Raw genomic sequence first — 16671 nt, forward strand, 5'->3', positions numbered from 1 at the left:
AGAGGTATTGGTAAGTGGCGTTTGGACCTGAGCTTGAGTCTAGCTTGACTGTTTATCATGGGGCTTTGTGAGTTATGTCGTTTCTCTTCGTCTTCAATTCCTTCTCTTAAAATTGAGGATGACAGTACCCACTTCAAAATGTGGTTATGAGGAATAAGTAGCTTAAATTATACAGAATACCTACTAGCGTTCTTAGCATTCTTCGAAGATTATTTTCCTTTATAATCTCAAACCAGTAGTTGCCGGTTCAGCTGCCCACTGGGCCTAAATTGGGGGCATAAATATTCATTACGAAAGAGTGGTGAACCCACAAAGACTGCAGAGCTTGCCTCCTGTGGGCAAGAAACACCTGATGGCCCAACCCATCTTAGAAGAACAGAGTCTTTGGTTCAAAATCAGTAGTTCTTAGCCTGAATTTTTGCCTCCTAGTCAGCTTGTTAAACATAGCAAGTCTGTAGCCCATCGTGGTGTATGTTCTCATGGAATAGACCTGGAATCGACCCTAACTCTGCATGTGTCCTCTCATGCTCATTCTCATACACATCTGGGTTTTAGACGACTGGCCAAAATGCTCAGAACTACTTTTTTAAAAAATTATATTTGAAGAAATATAGTATTTCTTCTGTATAAATGTTGTGCTCAAAATCAGTAATATTGATACAAATGTGGTAAGTTGGCTTTTTTCCTGGGTTTTCCCTCAGTGAATGATAATTAGCAAGAATAATCAAACTGAACTTGCTTCTGGATTGGAAACTTAAGCCTAGGGCTTTATTATACTTGGTGTTACTCTATTGACTATTATTTTTAGGTCATATCAAGTATTTTAAGCTACTTTATCTTAAGGTGGTTCATTAGCATTAAAAAAATCTTAAAAATAAATGGCATCTATTGTTATTTCTTTTATGTTTTGGGTTTTAGTTAAATTACTGGAAAAGGAATATTTTTGAAACCAATGTAAATCTAGCATATAAACAAAGTTCGTTGTATTACTTTTTCTCTGATACAATATAACTTATGCAAATCATTCAGAGATTAACATTTACAAATGAGATTCAAAGTAGAGTGCCTCAAAATTTTGGAAGTGCCTCATCAGCTTCATTGGTCTTGCTTTAAACCATCACTAGTATTTCTCAAAGAATCAATAATAATTTTCAGGAATCCTGTTGTCAAATCAATTCCCTAGTATTTTACGGAGCTATACTTAACTCCATCACATGGAATAAGGTAGGAGTGCCCACATTTTCCAGAAAGATGTTCTATTAGTCTCATAAGAGCACTCCTCGAAACATGCCAGTGACTAATTTATTAAAATAATTTCCAAGGAAATGAGAAAATATGGTTCAGCTCTACTGTTTTTTTAAAACTGCCGTGTCTTAATCTGAAGATGCATTTTAGAGACTAGATGGTTCTCACACAGCCCCCAAGAGCTCTTGTGAATGCTGTTTTTCTCACAAGCTTGGTGTGGGTGTTGAGTGGTGGGCGGAGCACTCTTACTGACAAAGACACACAGTACCAGGTAGTGCAGTTCCTTAGGCCTTATTGCCACCCAAAGGGGCTATGGGGTTGAGAGCACCTCTTCTAATGACAACTCTGCAGCCTGTTGAGTGCACCTGCCTGAGCAAAGGAGCATGCTCACGCCTGGCAGAGGATGCAGCGGGTGCTGGAGAACTCATGCTGGCTCTGCTGGAACTGAGGGGAAGTGAGGCGGCACCCCCAGAGCTCCATGAAGCACCTCACTTCAGCCTGAATTTTGTTGTTTTTTTTTTTTGAGTGGGAGTCTCACTCGGTCGCCCAGATTGGAGTGCAGCGACTGCTCCCGGCCACCGCAGCCTCGACCCGCTGGGCTCCGGTGATCCTTCCGCCTTAGCCTTCCGAGTAGCCGGAATTACAGGCACGCGCTACCACGCCCGGCTGATTTTTTGATTTATTGTAGAGATGAGGTCTCGCTGCCCAGGCGGGTCTCGAACCCGCGGACTCAGGCAGTCTACTCACCTCAGCCTCCCAAAGGCGTGGGATTACAGGCTGAGCCACCGAGCCCGGCTGCCTGTGATCTTTTAAAAGTCTAACCAACCACATTTCAGAAGAGGAGTTTGCATCTAACAGAACAAATTGGACAGAATGTTTTCATTCCTTATTTCACCATTTTCAGGATTTTGGGGAGTGAGGAAATTTGTGGTGAAAGAGCACTTTCTTTCTTTACCCCGAAGTCGGTAGTGTCTGCTCGGGCAAATGTGGGAGTGGTACAAATTCTTGGTCTGTAGGGGCTACTCAGTCACTGGAGAGCATGTGCTCTAGATGTTGTGGGATTCATTCATTTACTTATCTTCGACCTTCCTCTGTTAATTAATTCACTCTATAGTTTGTCTTACTCAGGAAAGGGTTGGAGACAACTAAAGCAACTCTCTGGTGTCAAGGAGCATTGTTAGTTTTGATACAGTAAATGCTTGTTATCACTCTACATTTGATCTTTTCAGTCCATTGAATCTCAAAACTTCACTCCCATAAAACTGTAGATTTTTGAAAGGTCATCAAGTGAGGCAAGCATTTTCTTTAAAAAGTTGGCACTTAAAAATTTTATCCTTGTAAGTATGATTCTGTCCCATGCATACTTAGTATGTATGTATGTAAGTATGATTCTGTCCCATGTTATTGGGATCCCACTCAGGAAACTGGGTCTAAACTCGCTTTGGTTGGAAGTGTGTCTGTGATAACCGGCCCCACGGGGTACAGAGCACCAACCTGCTGCCATCTAAAACTGCCCATCCCAAACACTGTGGATCCATTACCCCCGTATTAGTGTGCTAACACTGCCATTCAAAACCACAGACTTGGCTGGCTTAAACAGACATTTATTTTCTCATAGTTCTGGAGCCTAGAAGTCCAAGATCAAGGGGCTGGCAGGTTGGTGTCTCCGGAGGCTTCTTTCCTTGACTTGCAGATAGCTGTCTTCTCCCTGTGTCTCACATGGTCTTCCCTCTGTGTGCATGTGTTCCTGGCATCTTTTTGTGTGTCCTAATCTCCTCTTTCTATAAGGAAAGCAGTCAGTTGGATTAGGGTAATGACCTCATTTAACTTAATCACCTCTTTAAAGGTTCTATCTCCAGATACAGGCACAATCCCCAGGTATTGAGGGTTATCATCTCAACATGCTGATTTCGGAAGGTACAGCAATTCAGCCCGTAACACCCCTTGTCTACTAAGTTTAAAACATTTTACTTAAACAAACAACAAAGAACCATGATATCCAGAAATTAGAACAAGAACCTGCAAAATAGACCAGTTAAGTTGGAAGTGTGGGTTATGCCAAATTTCAGAAGATAAATATGATGGTATTATCATTCATCTTGTTTTCTTTCTTTTTTTTTTCCCTCTCCCAGTGTTGGAGTTTCCAGATCAAAAGATGTACCACCATTTGGTCCACCAATCCCCAAAGGCGTAACTTTTCCAAAGTCAGCAGTGTTTCGGGACTTCCTTTTAGCCAAAGTAATCAATGCAGAAAATGCGGCCCATAAATCAGAAAAGTTTCGAGCAATGGCCACTCGAACGAGGCAAGAGTACTTGAAGGACCTGGCTGAGAACTTCGTCACAACGGCCACCGTGGATACCTCTGTGAAGTTCAGCTTCATTACACTGGGCGCCAAGAAGAAGGAGAAAGTGAAGCCGAGGAAGGATGCCCATTTGTTTAGCATTGGAGCAATCATGTGGCATGTGATAGCACGGGACTTTGGCCAGTCTGCTGACATTGAATGTCTCCTTGGGATTTCCAATGAGTTCATAATGTTGATCGAAAAAGATTCCAAGAATGTTGTGTTTAACTGTTCCTGCAGGGATGTTATTGGGTGGACATCTGGATTAATGAGTATCAAAGTATTTTATGAAAGAGGAGAATGTATCCTTCTGTCCTCAATAGACAACTGTGCTGAAGATATAAGAGAAGTTGTTCAACGATTAGTAGTAAGTACATGTATATTTTTCAGCATTTTTGTGTCTTTAATTTAGATTTAGAGGAGCTTTCACTAGGGAAATCCCACCATGATGATAGCAATTAAGGCATGAATTACTATTTCTTATGGATACTCAGCTTAATTTCAAATGCGAGGTCCTTCGGAAGAATTGCCGAACACATGAATGGTGGAGAAGCATCCATTATAAATCAATGGGAAAAGAAAAGTTAAGCCAACTTTCAAAAGAGAACACTGAGGTATATTTTTATGGGATATGAAAGAGAAACAATTTCTAGGTCCTGTGTCTGTCTGTGGGAGCTGATGTGGCATCCCTTCCCAGTGGGTAATTAATATACACAGACTTGCTGTTGATTATATGAATGGCGAGTCCTATTTGCAGCTTCAGTTCTGTGCATGCTTACACAGCAGACATTTTTGTTTAATTTGTAATGTTAAATAGATTTTAATTTTTATGCCACAGTTTCTTAAGGAGGTTTTAAAGAATTACACAGTGGGTTAAAAAGATTTGAAAAAAAATGTCTTAAAAGAGATTTTTTAAAATGTGACTTTTTAGTTCTGTACTAAAGTCCCTGGAATCTCTTAAAACTTTACTCCCATAAAACTTTAGATTTTTAAAAGGTGATCCAGTAAAATGAGCATTTTCTTTAATGCTGTATTATGTTCATGGTGTTTAATGGTCATATTTCTGCTCCCAATTTTAATGAAGCAAGGTTCAAATTTTAGTTTGAGTATATACAATAGAATAATAAGAATAAATCAAAATGTTTTCCATTTTTATTGTTTTTGGTAGTATAAGATGAAAACAGGCTTTGACAGTAGCATTTGTCATGTGTAGATCTTCCCTCAAGTGGGGTATGTTTTTTTTTTTTTTAATTAGAAAATATTTAGTCAGTTATCATGAAAAAAAGGAGAAATTATATCCATTTATTGCCCCCTTTTCTCTTATCAAATATAAATTTTATCCCTTGTGTTATTAGAGACCATGTATAAGAGAGGATAAAATCAGATCCGTGTCTGCTAGCCTTTGAAAAATAATTTCATTATGTGTAAACACTGTTTACAGTAAAGCGCCTCAGTGTGTTCAACAGTATTATCAGGTGTATGTGTGCAAACCTAGATATGAGTTTGAAGATGATTAAATATGTGATTAGTTTATATGCATGGAAAATTGACTCTTGTATTATGCTTATGTGTCTCTAGATACACTGTACTTTTGGTAATTGCGAATACTTTTTAGCATATCCACTGACTCATCACAATCTGTGCTCCTGAAAATGCAGCACAAACAAATGCGACTTCATCTGCCACCAAAATGCACTTTCTGTGGATTTAAACATGGGCTGTTTCCATTCACTATCCCCTGGACCCCATCCTACCATTTTCCTAGCAAAACGAATTGCTAATGTGACTGAGGTGCCTCATGTCAGGAATGTGTTTTAGGAAATACGTTTTGTGTCCAGGATAACTTGCGACATGGGTTGTTGGAAACAAGCCAGTCCTAAGACTGTGGAGGACATTGAGTCTAAGGGTTGGTTCAGGGTGGTGGGCAACAGAAACGGGGAAAAGAAGAGGATCCAGTTATAGAGATGCTGGGAATGCATGCCTTTTCGGAAGATGGTAGATTCAGTGTCCATTCCCAGGTGATGACATGTGGAACTAAAGGTGCCTGTTTATGTAGATAAAGACATGGAAAAAGAATGCAAAATACAAGCTTATCCCTCCAGGGCCAGCTGTATGGTTGTATAGCCTGTGCGGTCACACAGGGACCTGCTCTCAGAAGGGTCCGTGCTTGGTTGAGTGCTGTCTATCACCATCCTGAAATTTTAAATAATTTTTGAGTAAGGGGCCCTGCATTTTTATTTTGCACTGAACCCTACAAATTATGGAGCCAGTCCCGGGCATATGGCTAGGAGGCAACTATTTTCATGGATAATTGCGAGGAACTCCCAATAAATGGAGAACGTGGTCCTTTAGCCTTTAGGGGATGTTAAGAAGTGAGTTGAAACTATAATCCCACGCCTTTGGGAGGCCGAGGTGAGTGGATTGCCTGAGCCTGTGGGTTCGAGACCCGCCTGGGCAACTTGGTGAGACTTCATCTCTATCATAAATCAAAAAATTAGCTGGGTGTGGTAGCGTGCGCCTGTAGTTCCAGCTACTTGGAAGGCTGAGGCGGAAGGATCGCCGGAGACGAGGCTGCAGTGGCCGGGAGCGGCCACTGCACTCCAGTCTGGGCGACGGAGTGAGACTCCAACTCAAAAAAAAAAAAGAAGTGAGGAACACAGGAGATAAAGAAACAATAAAAAGCCGAAGTAGGGGAAGTTAGCAGGCAGTTGGAGGAAATAAGCTTAAAAGACAGAGCTTGGAAGACTCTGGAAAGTCTTGGCCTTCTTCAGTCTAACATACGGATATTAAGTTTCACCTGACAATTGCATGAATATTTGAAAGAAGACAGGGCACCTGTTATATGTAGTCTTTTGGTACGATTGCTTGGAACCAAGTTGAAAAGTGAAGGAAAATTTTATTTATGTTGTACATATTACAGAAGTACTTTTTCAACAGTTTTAAATTAATTTGGTTAATAACTTTGGAAACTTCAGTCTTTCAAAACTTTACCACTAACTTAAACCAGCAGTTTCTTTTACCCATTTTGCTGAGCCTCAGACTGTCACAGCTGTCTAGGAGAAGCTAATTGGCATTGTGTGCACTTGTAGTAACCATGGAAACATCAGACACAGTGGTGATACCCAAGCCAGCCTCAGTCCCACAGCTGTACTTACTGTCATAGGTCTTATTAAATAAGTATCTGTATATTCAGAGCATGTTTCGTGGAAATGGAGCATTCATTAAACTGAAACTTCACGCATTGCCCCTCACCCTTGGGGGATAGAGTGGATACCTCCTGACTCGAAATTTCCCACAAATAAGTGATGTCTTAGTCATTCAAATGATATTTAATGAGCCTGTGGTTTTGTTTCGTTGCAGGTAAACTCCGCTTAGTAAGCGCTTTTGGGCATGTTTTACTGGTGCTTTCGTGCACCAAGTGAGTTGCAAACCACCTTCTTTCATGTTCCTTTTTATAGTACTGCTGTAGGCTCTCATTCTTGGGGAAGATATATGCACAGGGGCTTCCACTACTCAAGGTTCGATGGAGGAGAGACAGCCAGTGGGCACATAGGGTCTCTCTGCCTCTCAGAGTGCCATCCCACACACTTTTCTGGTTAGCAGCCCAGGAATCTGGCTCTCTTGCCCCCCCCCCCCAATCTAAACCATCCTCACCAACCAGGTGAGCCTGGGTAGTCAGTCCCCAGAAAAGGACCCAAGGGGACAGAGCAGGACCTCCGTGGTCCATCCATAGGGCTGGTGCACAGAGAGTTTTTTTTTTTTAACTCTCTGACTTCCTGCTGTTGCCCTTCTGAACCTAGGAGGGGACTCTAATAGGTTTTAGTGCTTGGTGGTTGAAACTTGTAATGGTCTTTACATTTTTGTCCATTGCTATAATTTTTGTAGAACAAAAAAATACACATAAGAACCAAGTCCACTGACATAAGAAAGGATGTGGCAGAAAGAGGCTGATGGCAGTTAAAAGTATTCCTTTTGAAAATCAATCGGCAAGCTCTGAAAACCCACTAGACTGGTTTTGCTTGAGAAAACCAAATAGCCAAAGACTGACAGCTTTCCTGGAAATGCAAAAGAGCAACCAATTCACAAACTTACCCAAATCCTCTCTTTTTGAAGTTATCAGTTTACAACCCTGCTTGCTATGCATTTCCTGGAGACCATTTGTTCTTTGAGAAATCTAATTTTGCTTAGTACCACCTTGTAAACTCCAAAGAAAATGGGTCATCACTCAACCCGACCCCCCTCCCTTACTGAAACTAAGGTATAAGTCCGCTCTCCTCCTTCCCCGGGCGGGGGGGGGGGCTCATCCTGGGAGCATTAGCCCGCTGAGTCCAGCCTGCACAAATACATCTGCTACTTGCTTGGTGTCACAGCCTCTCTGTGTCCCCACTACAAGGAGGGGAGGGAATTATCAGAGCCCATCTGATGCTCTCAAAGTCTGGGTCAGAAGCATTTAAGAAAAAACAAGATACTTGTATTAGGAATAGATGTGTCTTCAAAGAATGAAACCATTGTTGTGCTTTTATTTTTATTTTTTGCACTTGATGCCAAGATTGTGATGAGCTCTGGCCTTAAGTGCGTTCTTGTCTTGTCACCCGGACGGTTTAAGGGAAAGGTAGAGAAAAGCGGGTGCCTTCTAGGCTGTGAAGGCCAGTGAAAGGGGCCGGAGTGGAACTTGTATATACACCCTGAAAGGGCCCCGTGGCAGCATGGGCAGGACAGGCATCTCTGATGGTCTCCTTCCCCCTTAGATAGTGACGAGAGGCTGCGAGACTGTGGAAATGACCCTGAGAAGGAACGGGCTGGGGCAGCTCGGCTTCCACGTGAATTTCGAAGGCATCGTCGCAGATGTCGAGCCTTTTGGCTTTGCCTGGAAGGCCGGCCTACGCCAAGGGAGTCGCCTAGTGGAGATCTGCAAAGTAGCTGTGGCCACGCTGACCCACGAGCAGATGATTGACCTACTCCGGACGTCTGTGACTGTGAAGGTGGTCATCATCCAGCCGCACGACGACGGCTCACCCCGGAGGTAAGGCATGGGAGGATCCAGCAGCGCTCACTCCTTTTTTGCCTCTGTAGCTGTGGCTGTTCTCACTGCTCAGCGAGGTTCCCAGAAGTGTCGTCAGGCACGTCTTCGGACGGTGTTGTTAAGATGTCAGCCATGAGAGTAACAGAAAAGGCTTTGGAGACGTTATTGGTAAATTGTAAATGATAAATTGTAATTTTCTGAACAACTTAATGGGGCATCAACTACATAAAAGCTGAGCTCTCATAAACTAAAGGGAAGAGTCTCTGCTTGGTTTCACCCGGACCAGCGAAACTTGTGTCTGAGAGGAAATAGTCTTTATCACAGCTCAACCTTTAGCAGATTAAATGCCTTTCTTTACGCAACGAGGATTTCTTTCTGTAGCGTGAAATCATCAATTAGTAAGATATTTAAGAGATGAATACCTGTATGTATGAAGGAATGTTGGTGGTTGACTACTCTATTCTACGGGTAGGAGCTTGAGAGATTTTGAACTGGTTTGGGGTATTGTCATAACCTGTTAGGAGAAACATGAAAGAAAGGGCTAGACTTGGAAGGCTCAGAGGTGAATAGGTAGAGGGTAGAGGCAAGAATGGAATTATAAAGCAATACTGTTCCATTGCTAATAGAAAATAGTCATGGCCAACATCAAGAAAACACAAGGCTAAGAGGAGAAAGAATGCGAATTAAGAAGGAGCCATCCTTGCCCAGCATGATAGCACCCATCAATAGTCCCAGCTACTGGGGAGACTGAGGTGGAGGATCGGTTGAGCCCAGGAGTTTAAGGCAGTGGTGAGCTATGATTACACCACTGTCCTCCAGCCTGAGCAGCAGAGTGAGACCCCCATCTCTTAAAAAATAAAAAGACGAGCCATCCATTTCCATTCAGTCTGTAGCCCACCCCTTGTGGAATCGCACATCTGGTGGTAGTATCTAGAGCACATTACCTCTCTCTTTACCCAGATGGAGTTCCTGCAGGCAGCCTTAAGAGCTTTGGTTTTTGAGAGATGCTTGAAATCCAGGCATTTGCTGGGTGCCCTTGGGTAGCTCACAAACTTTCTCTAAGCCTCGCTTACTCTAAGATGGGCATAATAATATTGCCTATGCCCTACAGTTTCTGCGAAGTTTAAATAAGATGATACATGTAAGCACTTAGAACCTTCTAGCATAATCAACACTCTACACGTTTTAGTTTTAAAAGAACTAGGATATTAATTTCTTTCATATTTGTCATTTAAAGATAGGAGGATTACTGTGCCTGCTTTCTAGGCTTACTAACCTAGATCACTCTTTCTCTTTTCTCCATCTCCTTTCTTTATCCTTTAAACCAGCAGTATCCAGTAGCACTTTCTGCATTGATAAGTTCTATTTCTGTACTGTCCATTGGCACTTTCTTCAGTGATATGTTTTATGTTTGTTCTGTCCAGAATAGTAGCCACAAACCACATGTAGATTATCGCATACTTGAAATGTGCAACTGAGAAAATGAATATTTGTTTTCAATTAATGTAGATTTAATTAGCCATATGTAACTAGTGGCTTCCATATTGGTTAGATCTGCTAAACCATGTTCTCCTTTGGAAAACAGACCAGTCTCAATACTATCTTTCTCTACTGTTAATGTGCAAAATTTTGCAGAATCCTTGTCTCTATTAGTTATCTTACTCTTTGCTCCCAGCCTGACCTTCTATGGCCTTTTTCCATGTATTTGTTCAATGTGTTTATGAAATAAAGGTTTAAGAAGCTGAACTTCTTCTTTAGAGTATCAGTACCTTGTCAAGATGTTTCTTGTTGCCTTGCTTGATTGTCCTGTTAAATCCTACTCTCCAAGAATTCCATGAATCACAGTGTTATGAGTCCAAAAAAATAAAGACAAAACATTATTTTATTAAAAATGAGGCTTTAAATAACAAAAGACAAATTCATTAGGCTTTAGAAGCTAAAATATTGTATAAGGGAAAATTTTTCACAATAAAATTTCAGCCAGTTATTAGAATTTTTTCCATATAGTAAGATTTGTTTTCCTTGATAGAAATACAGATTTGTAACTTTTGTCATGAGAATCAAGTCTTTTATCTGTCTTAAAGCTTGATTACTACTAAAGATTTGAACAAAAATGTTACATTCTTCCTTTGGGTTAAAAAGTAACATTTCTTGCCTTCTTTTTTTTTTTAAGTTTTGTTCTACTGTTGCTCAGTAAGAAAGTTTTAAAGGTTTTGACAGATCTCGTTAACAAAATGGTAAAGCTATCATTATGTCTGGTATTTAGAACATGTGATTTAGGAGAAGAGAATTTCCTAAAAAATACTGAATTACTTTGCAGCTAAAACAAATAAACAAAACTACATTTTAAAAGATGAAGCAGCTGTTACCTTTTTATCCAAGGACATGTTTTTCCTCTAAGGAGCCAGTTATCTGACTTAGTCTGCACATAATTAATTCTTGTCTTAAATGCAAATACTCTCATTGAAACTAGTCAAGATATTTATTTGGAGATTTTTGCACTTGTTCCTAGGAGTCTAATTAATGTTGTTCCCTAAAGATATAGGGTTTTTTTTTTCCTTCCTGATCAATCTGTAATACTGCCTTCTATATGCGAACCTTAGCCAGAGGGATTAGAATTAACTATTTGCCTAATAGCAATACTCCAGAATTGGGACACTCATCACCCACATATCTGCAGGTCATGCAGGTTTTTAGCCTAGCGTGTGTTAAAACTCTTTTGATTCCGTTTTCCAATTTTCTGTGAATCTGAATTTGTGAATTTTTAAGTCCATATTCCTCTTAGTTTGGGATTTGTTTTCTACCTGTGACTGTCTGGGTGCCTTGATAAAAGTACTTGCAGTTGCCAGACAGCCTCCTGTAACCAGACCTCCCCTTGTAATACCAGCCCTTTGCTTTGGACTGCAGTGTACATATGGAATGTCATTTTCACTTTTGTCCTTGTGCTTAGCATGTTTAACCTTCTGCATTATTAGGTTTGTTAAGAAATTCTAGGGAAGGGGCTAAGTGAGGAATGGGTAGCACTTGATTCGTTTTAAAAACTAAAACACCCTTTAAACCAAACGTCCTTTAGTGCCATTAACCCTATAGCAAAACATATAGGGATCTGCCCAAAGCTAAAGCTAGACATCTGATTTGTGGCGTGGAAAACTGCCTCCTTGTTTCACAAATTGGCTGTTAGTCTTGTCAGGGAGAGGAAAAATCATTTAAATGGACACGTGTGTGTGTGTGTGTGTGTGTGGTGTTTTCTGTGTGTATATATACATATGCATATACTTTTTTTCTTTTAGGTTATTTTTAATATAAACACCATGAGGACTACAAAAATGGCCAAATTAACGAATTATATAGTTTAATCTTCATAAACGTGAAAATGCTTTATTTATTTTTGCCATTTATCAACTCAATATTTGTCCTACAGAATATCAGCGAGAAAATCATTTGCCTCAGAGCCCAGCTGCTCCTGTCAGCTGCATCAACGGCCTGTCACTTAGTAGACTGGCTTCTGTTATCCTCAGGTCAGAAGAGATTTGGTTATAACTCGGAAGCTACTCAATTAAATGAAGTCTTTACTAGGAAAAGTATTTATATTGAATCAAAAACCACCTGCGTTTTGAAGTCCCATTCTCCAATCTAAAGGTGATGACAATCTGGCTGTCCCTCAACTTGAAAGGAAGGCAGAGCCATTCTTGGTTTCCCTTGAGTTCCAGGGAGCACCATAGAGGGAGCATCCTCCTTTGGGAATGCTTATTAAGTGAGCTTGTGCTGGGATTGGATTCTGGAGTGAATTCATATATATGGGGAATGAGTGGCAAGAATCAGTTTGGGAATACCACACTTCAAATGGAAAGTTCCTTGGGGCCTCAAGGGAACTTGGTTGTTTCCCAAGCAGATAGTCTCTGCGGCAGAAATGAAGAAGAGTTGCTATTGCTGGAGATGCTTAATTAAGGTTTTTCTTGTTTTTGCAAGGAGTGGTTTACAGCCCCTGATAGGGCCCTAGCCTCCAGCCTTCACAGGTGGCTGATACTCTATCAATGTCATTTTAAGGAAAACACATCCACTTAAAAGGCAGATGTAAAGGAAATAACAACTCTTCAGAATGATGCATGAGTTGTTATACAGTGTGAGTGAATTTAGTATATATGTCCAATAAAAATGGAAATGAAATTCCTTGCTACGATGCATTTGTGTGATTATTCATACTTTTTTGACATACTATTCAAGACATTTTCCTATATAATGCAAAACAGTGGAAATTTTCTCATGTTATCAGGAGTCTAAATTATCATTCTCCCATAATTCTGTAAAATTAAACTTTATGTTCTCATCTTATGTTTTACTCTCTGTAGCCTGACTCTTCAACTCCCAGACATACACAGAGGAGAATGAAGAAATAGAGATAGAAAGGAAAATTCAATTTTCTCAGTTTAGCTGTGTGTGTGTGTGTGTGTATGTGTGTGTGTAATTATAAAATAGACGGTGAATTGGAATCAGGACTTAAGTGAGCTTTTATATTAAAGTTCCAATTTATTTGTATGATATAAAAATTAGTTATATCTGGTATTGTCTCATGGACCTTTTAATTACGAGTTTTAATGTGAAATATGAAAGCAGTACATTAAGGCTATCAAAGTCACCTCAAATACATTCACTATTCTGAGTTCCTCCAATATAAGGTTCAGATTATTCTCTTACTCCCTAAGTAAGAACATAGAATGATAGAATTTCAGGTAGATTGGCTTGCATGCACTCTTCCATTCGATTACTCTTAACTGGTTTGTTCCAGAGACTTTGCTGGGTACGAGAGCTTTTAAAATGGACAGAACAGATGCAGTCTTGACTTTCATGGACTCCTTTTAGTCTTTCTGGCATTCTAAAATACGATACTTTCTATTTATGTTTTGGCTGTTTAAAAATGGTTTTCTCACACTGTAGAAACAACTTATTCCTTGATAATAAGCACCTCAAACTATTACAGAAAATGCAGTCACCTTCTTCAGTCATAAGCTACACATTAATGCCCATGCTGTTCTGTGTTTTGACTTTTGGAATATTCCTGTCACTGTGACAGGAGTGCGAAGGTTGACTGTGAAGCGTGCGTGTTCTGTGCAGCCATAACCATTGCATGCTTGGCGAGGCCCACCATGGTTGCCGTAATGGAAAGCTAATTGGAAGTTCTTCTTCATCAAAATATATTCACCAAAAATCAGGCAGCAGATAGGTAGCTACTGAGAATCTTCTCTGAATAACTTGGAAGTACCAAAGCGCAATAAAATGTTATTCCAGCCTTCTAAGGAAATAAAAAGGAAGCAGTTGGTTTCAGCAAGAGCCTTCTGGGCATCTGTTCAGTGCTCTGCTAGGTACTGGGGATACAAAGACAGTCTGGAGAGGAAGGAAAGGGCTGGAAGGAAGCTGATGAATTAATTATTCAGTTCCTGATAGCCTCGTTTCCTGTTTCATGTGACACATACCTTTTCAATTCATGATCTTTTTTCAGAGGGCTTGGTCAAGTGGGTTAATTGTTTAGATGTCTCTTTTTCTACCTGTAGTCTCCGTGTCTATTTCTGTCTGTAAGTTAAGGAATTTGTTGAAAAGTGAATTAATATTTCATTTAGTGCCTATTTCACGTATGACACTGCCCTCACCTTTACAGTAAGTTACACTATGTAGTTATCTCCCCGTTGGAAGCCTTTGATATTTTTATGTATCAGAAAGAGTTTGTGCTTCAAGTGAATGAGCATCAATTACCCCTGTCACCTTGTTGGATGATTTGGAAAGAGTCTTTCAGCTATTAGCAGGCTATTAGCATAACAGGCATTAAAATGATGAAAATATCAGTGATTATTTTAATCCCTAGGGCTATAAAAGGGTTCTTTTATAAAGTGCATAATATTAAAAAAGCATTTAATTTTCCTGAGGGGATCTGCTTTTGTTTCAAAAGATTCTTTTAGTAACTAGTGGAAAATATGACATAATGTATGCTATACTAACTGTTCTTTGATGGTTTTCTAAAAAAAAAAAAAAATTAGCCGTGTGTTTTGGAAGGAACACTGAACTTAGGGTCCAAGGACCAAGACAAAGTATGAACCTTGAATCTTATTAGCTGTATCATCTCTCTGCCCTTTCTTCTGGAAGATGGAGATTTTCTTTATACCGTACAAATTTTTGTGAAAATCAAATGACGTATGTGGAAAACTACAAAAGGTAAGGTGGTGGATTGGAAGTGAGGAATAGCATTACAGTATGTTGTAAGACTTTTTTTTAGATTATTGGGTTCAGCTGAAGGGTCTCAATTATGTAGCCTAGTAAAGAAAAACCGATAGGGAATTTGAGAGTCCAGTAAGTGTGAATTACAGTCACAGGATGAGATTCAGCTGGAGCTGCACACTGGTGGGTTCCTGGTCCAGCAGATTGTTTAGCAGCCTTTTTTTTTTTTTTTTGGGTAAGAATATGCGTTCTTCCTTTGAACTTACTCAGTTCTCTACATTTTGGTTTTGGTTTGCTCCTCATCATTCCCCTAGGACTCTTCCCCTTTCTCAGTTTTGAAGTAGCATAATACAAAGTCATGTGTCCTACTTTTATGTAAGATGAAAAGAATAAAATAATAGGATAATAATATATTGTTCTATAGATGAATGGAGATGAAAGGAATTTTACAAAAAGTGTAACTTTTTAATTTGAAAGTTAAACTTTAAAATTCCAGTCTTCTATAAGCATCTATTACCTAGGAAACTTTGTGTGCCTTTTGCAATTAGATATTGGTTTCCTTCTTTCCAAAAAGCAATATTTATTTGTAGCAAACTTCTTTCTTATGAAGCTGTCACTTTAGGAAGTTTACAGACTTTGTATAAATTCATCTTGACACACCCTTTGCTGTTACTATTCTGTTTTCCGGTGGAGGGTCTAAAGAGGTTGTCACATTTCTATGCTATACATTAGCAGGTCTGGGTTTTGAACCCAGAGCCCAGACTCGCTCTTTGGTGAAGAACAGTTTGACTGGTATCTGGGGTTCCTGTTGAGAAGAAATGGAGAAAACGAAACAGTGTGGCTGGCCGCAAAACAGTGAGTTCCTGAGGTTCGGGCTGCAGAGGTTGAAGTGATGCTTTAGAACAGAGTCCGAAGCCAGCAGGGATTCTACTTCACGTGTCCAGATTACTGATGGTAAATGGAGGCTTCTTCCAGAAAACTGGAGATGTCGTTGGAAAGGAATGGGCCTGCTTGGTGGGTTCCATCTTGGGAGTCTCCTGACTGTCCCCAAAGACTGGGGGTTCGTGTACTGTAGTGTGTGGCAATGACCGTGGGCGTCTCTTAACTGTGAGCAAGAATGGACACCCCTTCTTTGCTTGTCATGTCCAGAGGCCAGGAAGCGGGGCAGCTAGAGGCCAAGAAATTTTCTGGTGGGAGACCCTGCTTTAGGCAGCAAGGGGCAGGGGAGTGAGCCCATGATTGTGGATACGAGTAAGTTAGCGAGTGTCCCTTGTACAGGATTAAGCCATCCCAGGAAGTCCACAGCGATGAATTCAGAAGGACAAGTAGTATTGTTTTCAGAATGCAGCAATAAAATGTAAGATCCTCTAAGGACTCCACCTAATGGAACTACTTGTCATTCTTACAGTTTTAGTGCCACATTTCTAACTAGTACCTTTCCAGTGACTCTTGGTCTACAAATTTTTTGCCTTCCAGGGTGTACTAGTGAGATACACTAGAGTCAGAAAAGTTATTAGCTAGACAAGAAATGTTTAAAATTATATTTATTTTTAACCCTGAAGCTGAGTCTGTATCGATCCCTACCTAGCATGGTAATTAGAAGCATAAGTCGATGATGTGTACATTTGTTATGGAGCAAAGAGGAAGTCAATATGCTTACATGTGAGTGATCCCTCAGCCTTATCTAACATTTCTGAATGTCTCCCATTGGCAAGAAAACTGTGAGGAATGTGCCAGAAGCTAGAAATGCAATTCTAATTCATTAACTTGATTTGGTATGTCAAAAGAAAGCCAAGTGGGTGTATCAGCGAGGCTTGAATTTTGATATGGTGGAAAGCAAAAGAGTTAAGTCTT

The 16671-nt window shown here is 40.2% G+C and overlaps 1 protein-coding gene across 1 annotated transcript in view; it reads left to right on the top strand.

The window, feature by feature from the left end:
• The window catches only part of LOC103268571 (signal-induced proliferation-associated 1-like protein 2), an 84234-nt gene that overhangs the window by 14448 nt on the left and 53115 nt on the right, over nt 1–16671 (top strand). Inside the window, exons 4-5 of the mRNA XM_021716619.1 lie at nt 3378–3954; nt 8336–8610. Of these exons, the coding sequence (XP_021572294.1) occupies nt 3378–3954; nt 8336–8610 (852 nt within the window). The remainder of the gene's footprint in view (nt 1–3377; nt 3955–8335; nt 8611–16671) is intronic.

Source organism: Carlito syrichta, unplaced genomic scaffold (assembly GCF_000164805.1).
Source record: "Carlito syrichta isolate Samal-C Ts95f unplaced genomic scaffold, Tarsius_syrichta-2.0.1 Scaffold308849, whole genome shotgun sequence".
NCBI classification, from domain to species: domain Eukaryota; kingdom Metazoa; phylum Chordata; class Mammalia; order Primates; family Tarsiidae; genus Carlito; species Carlito syrichta.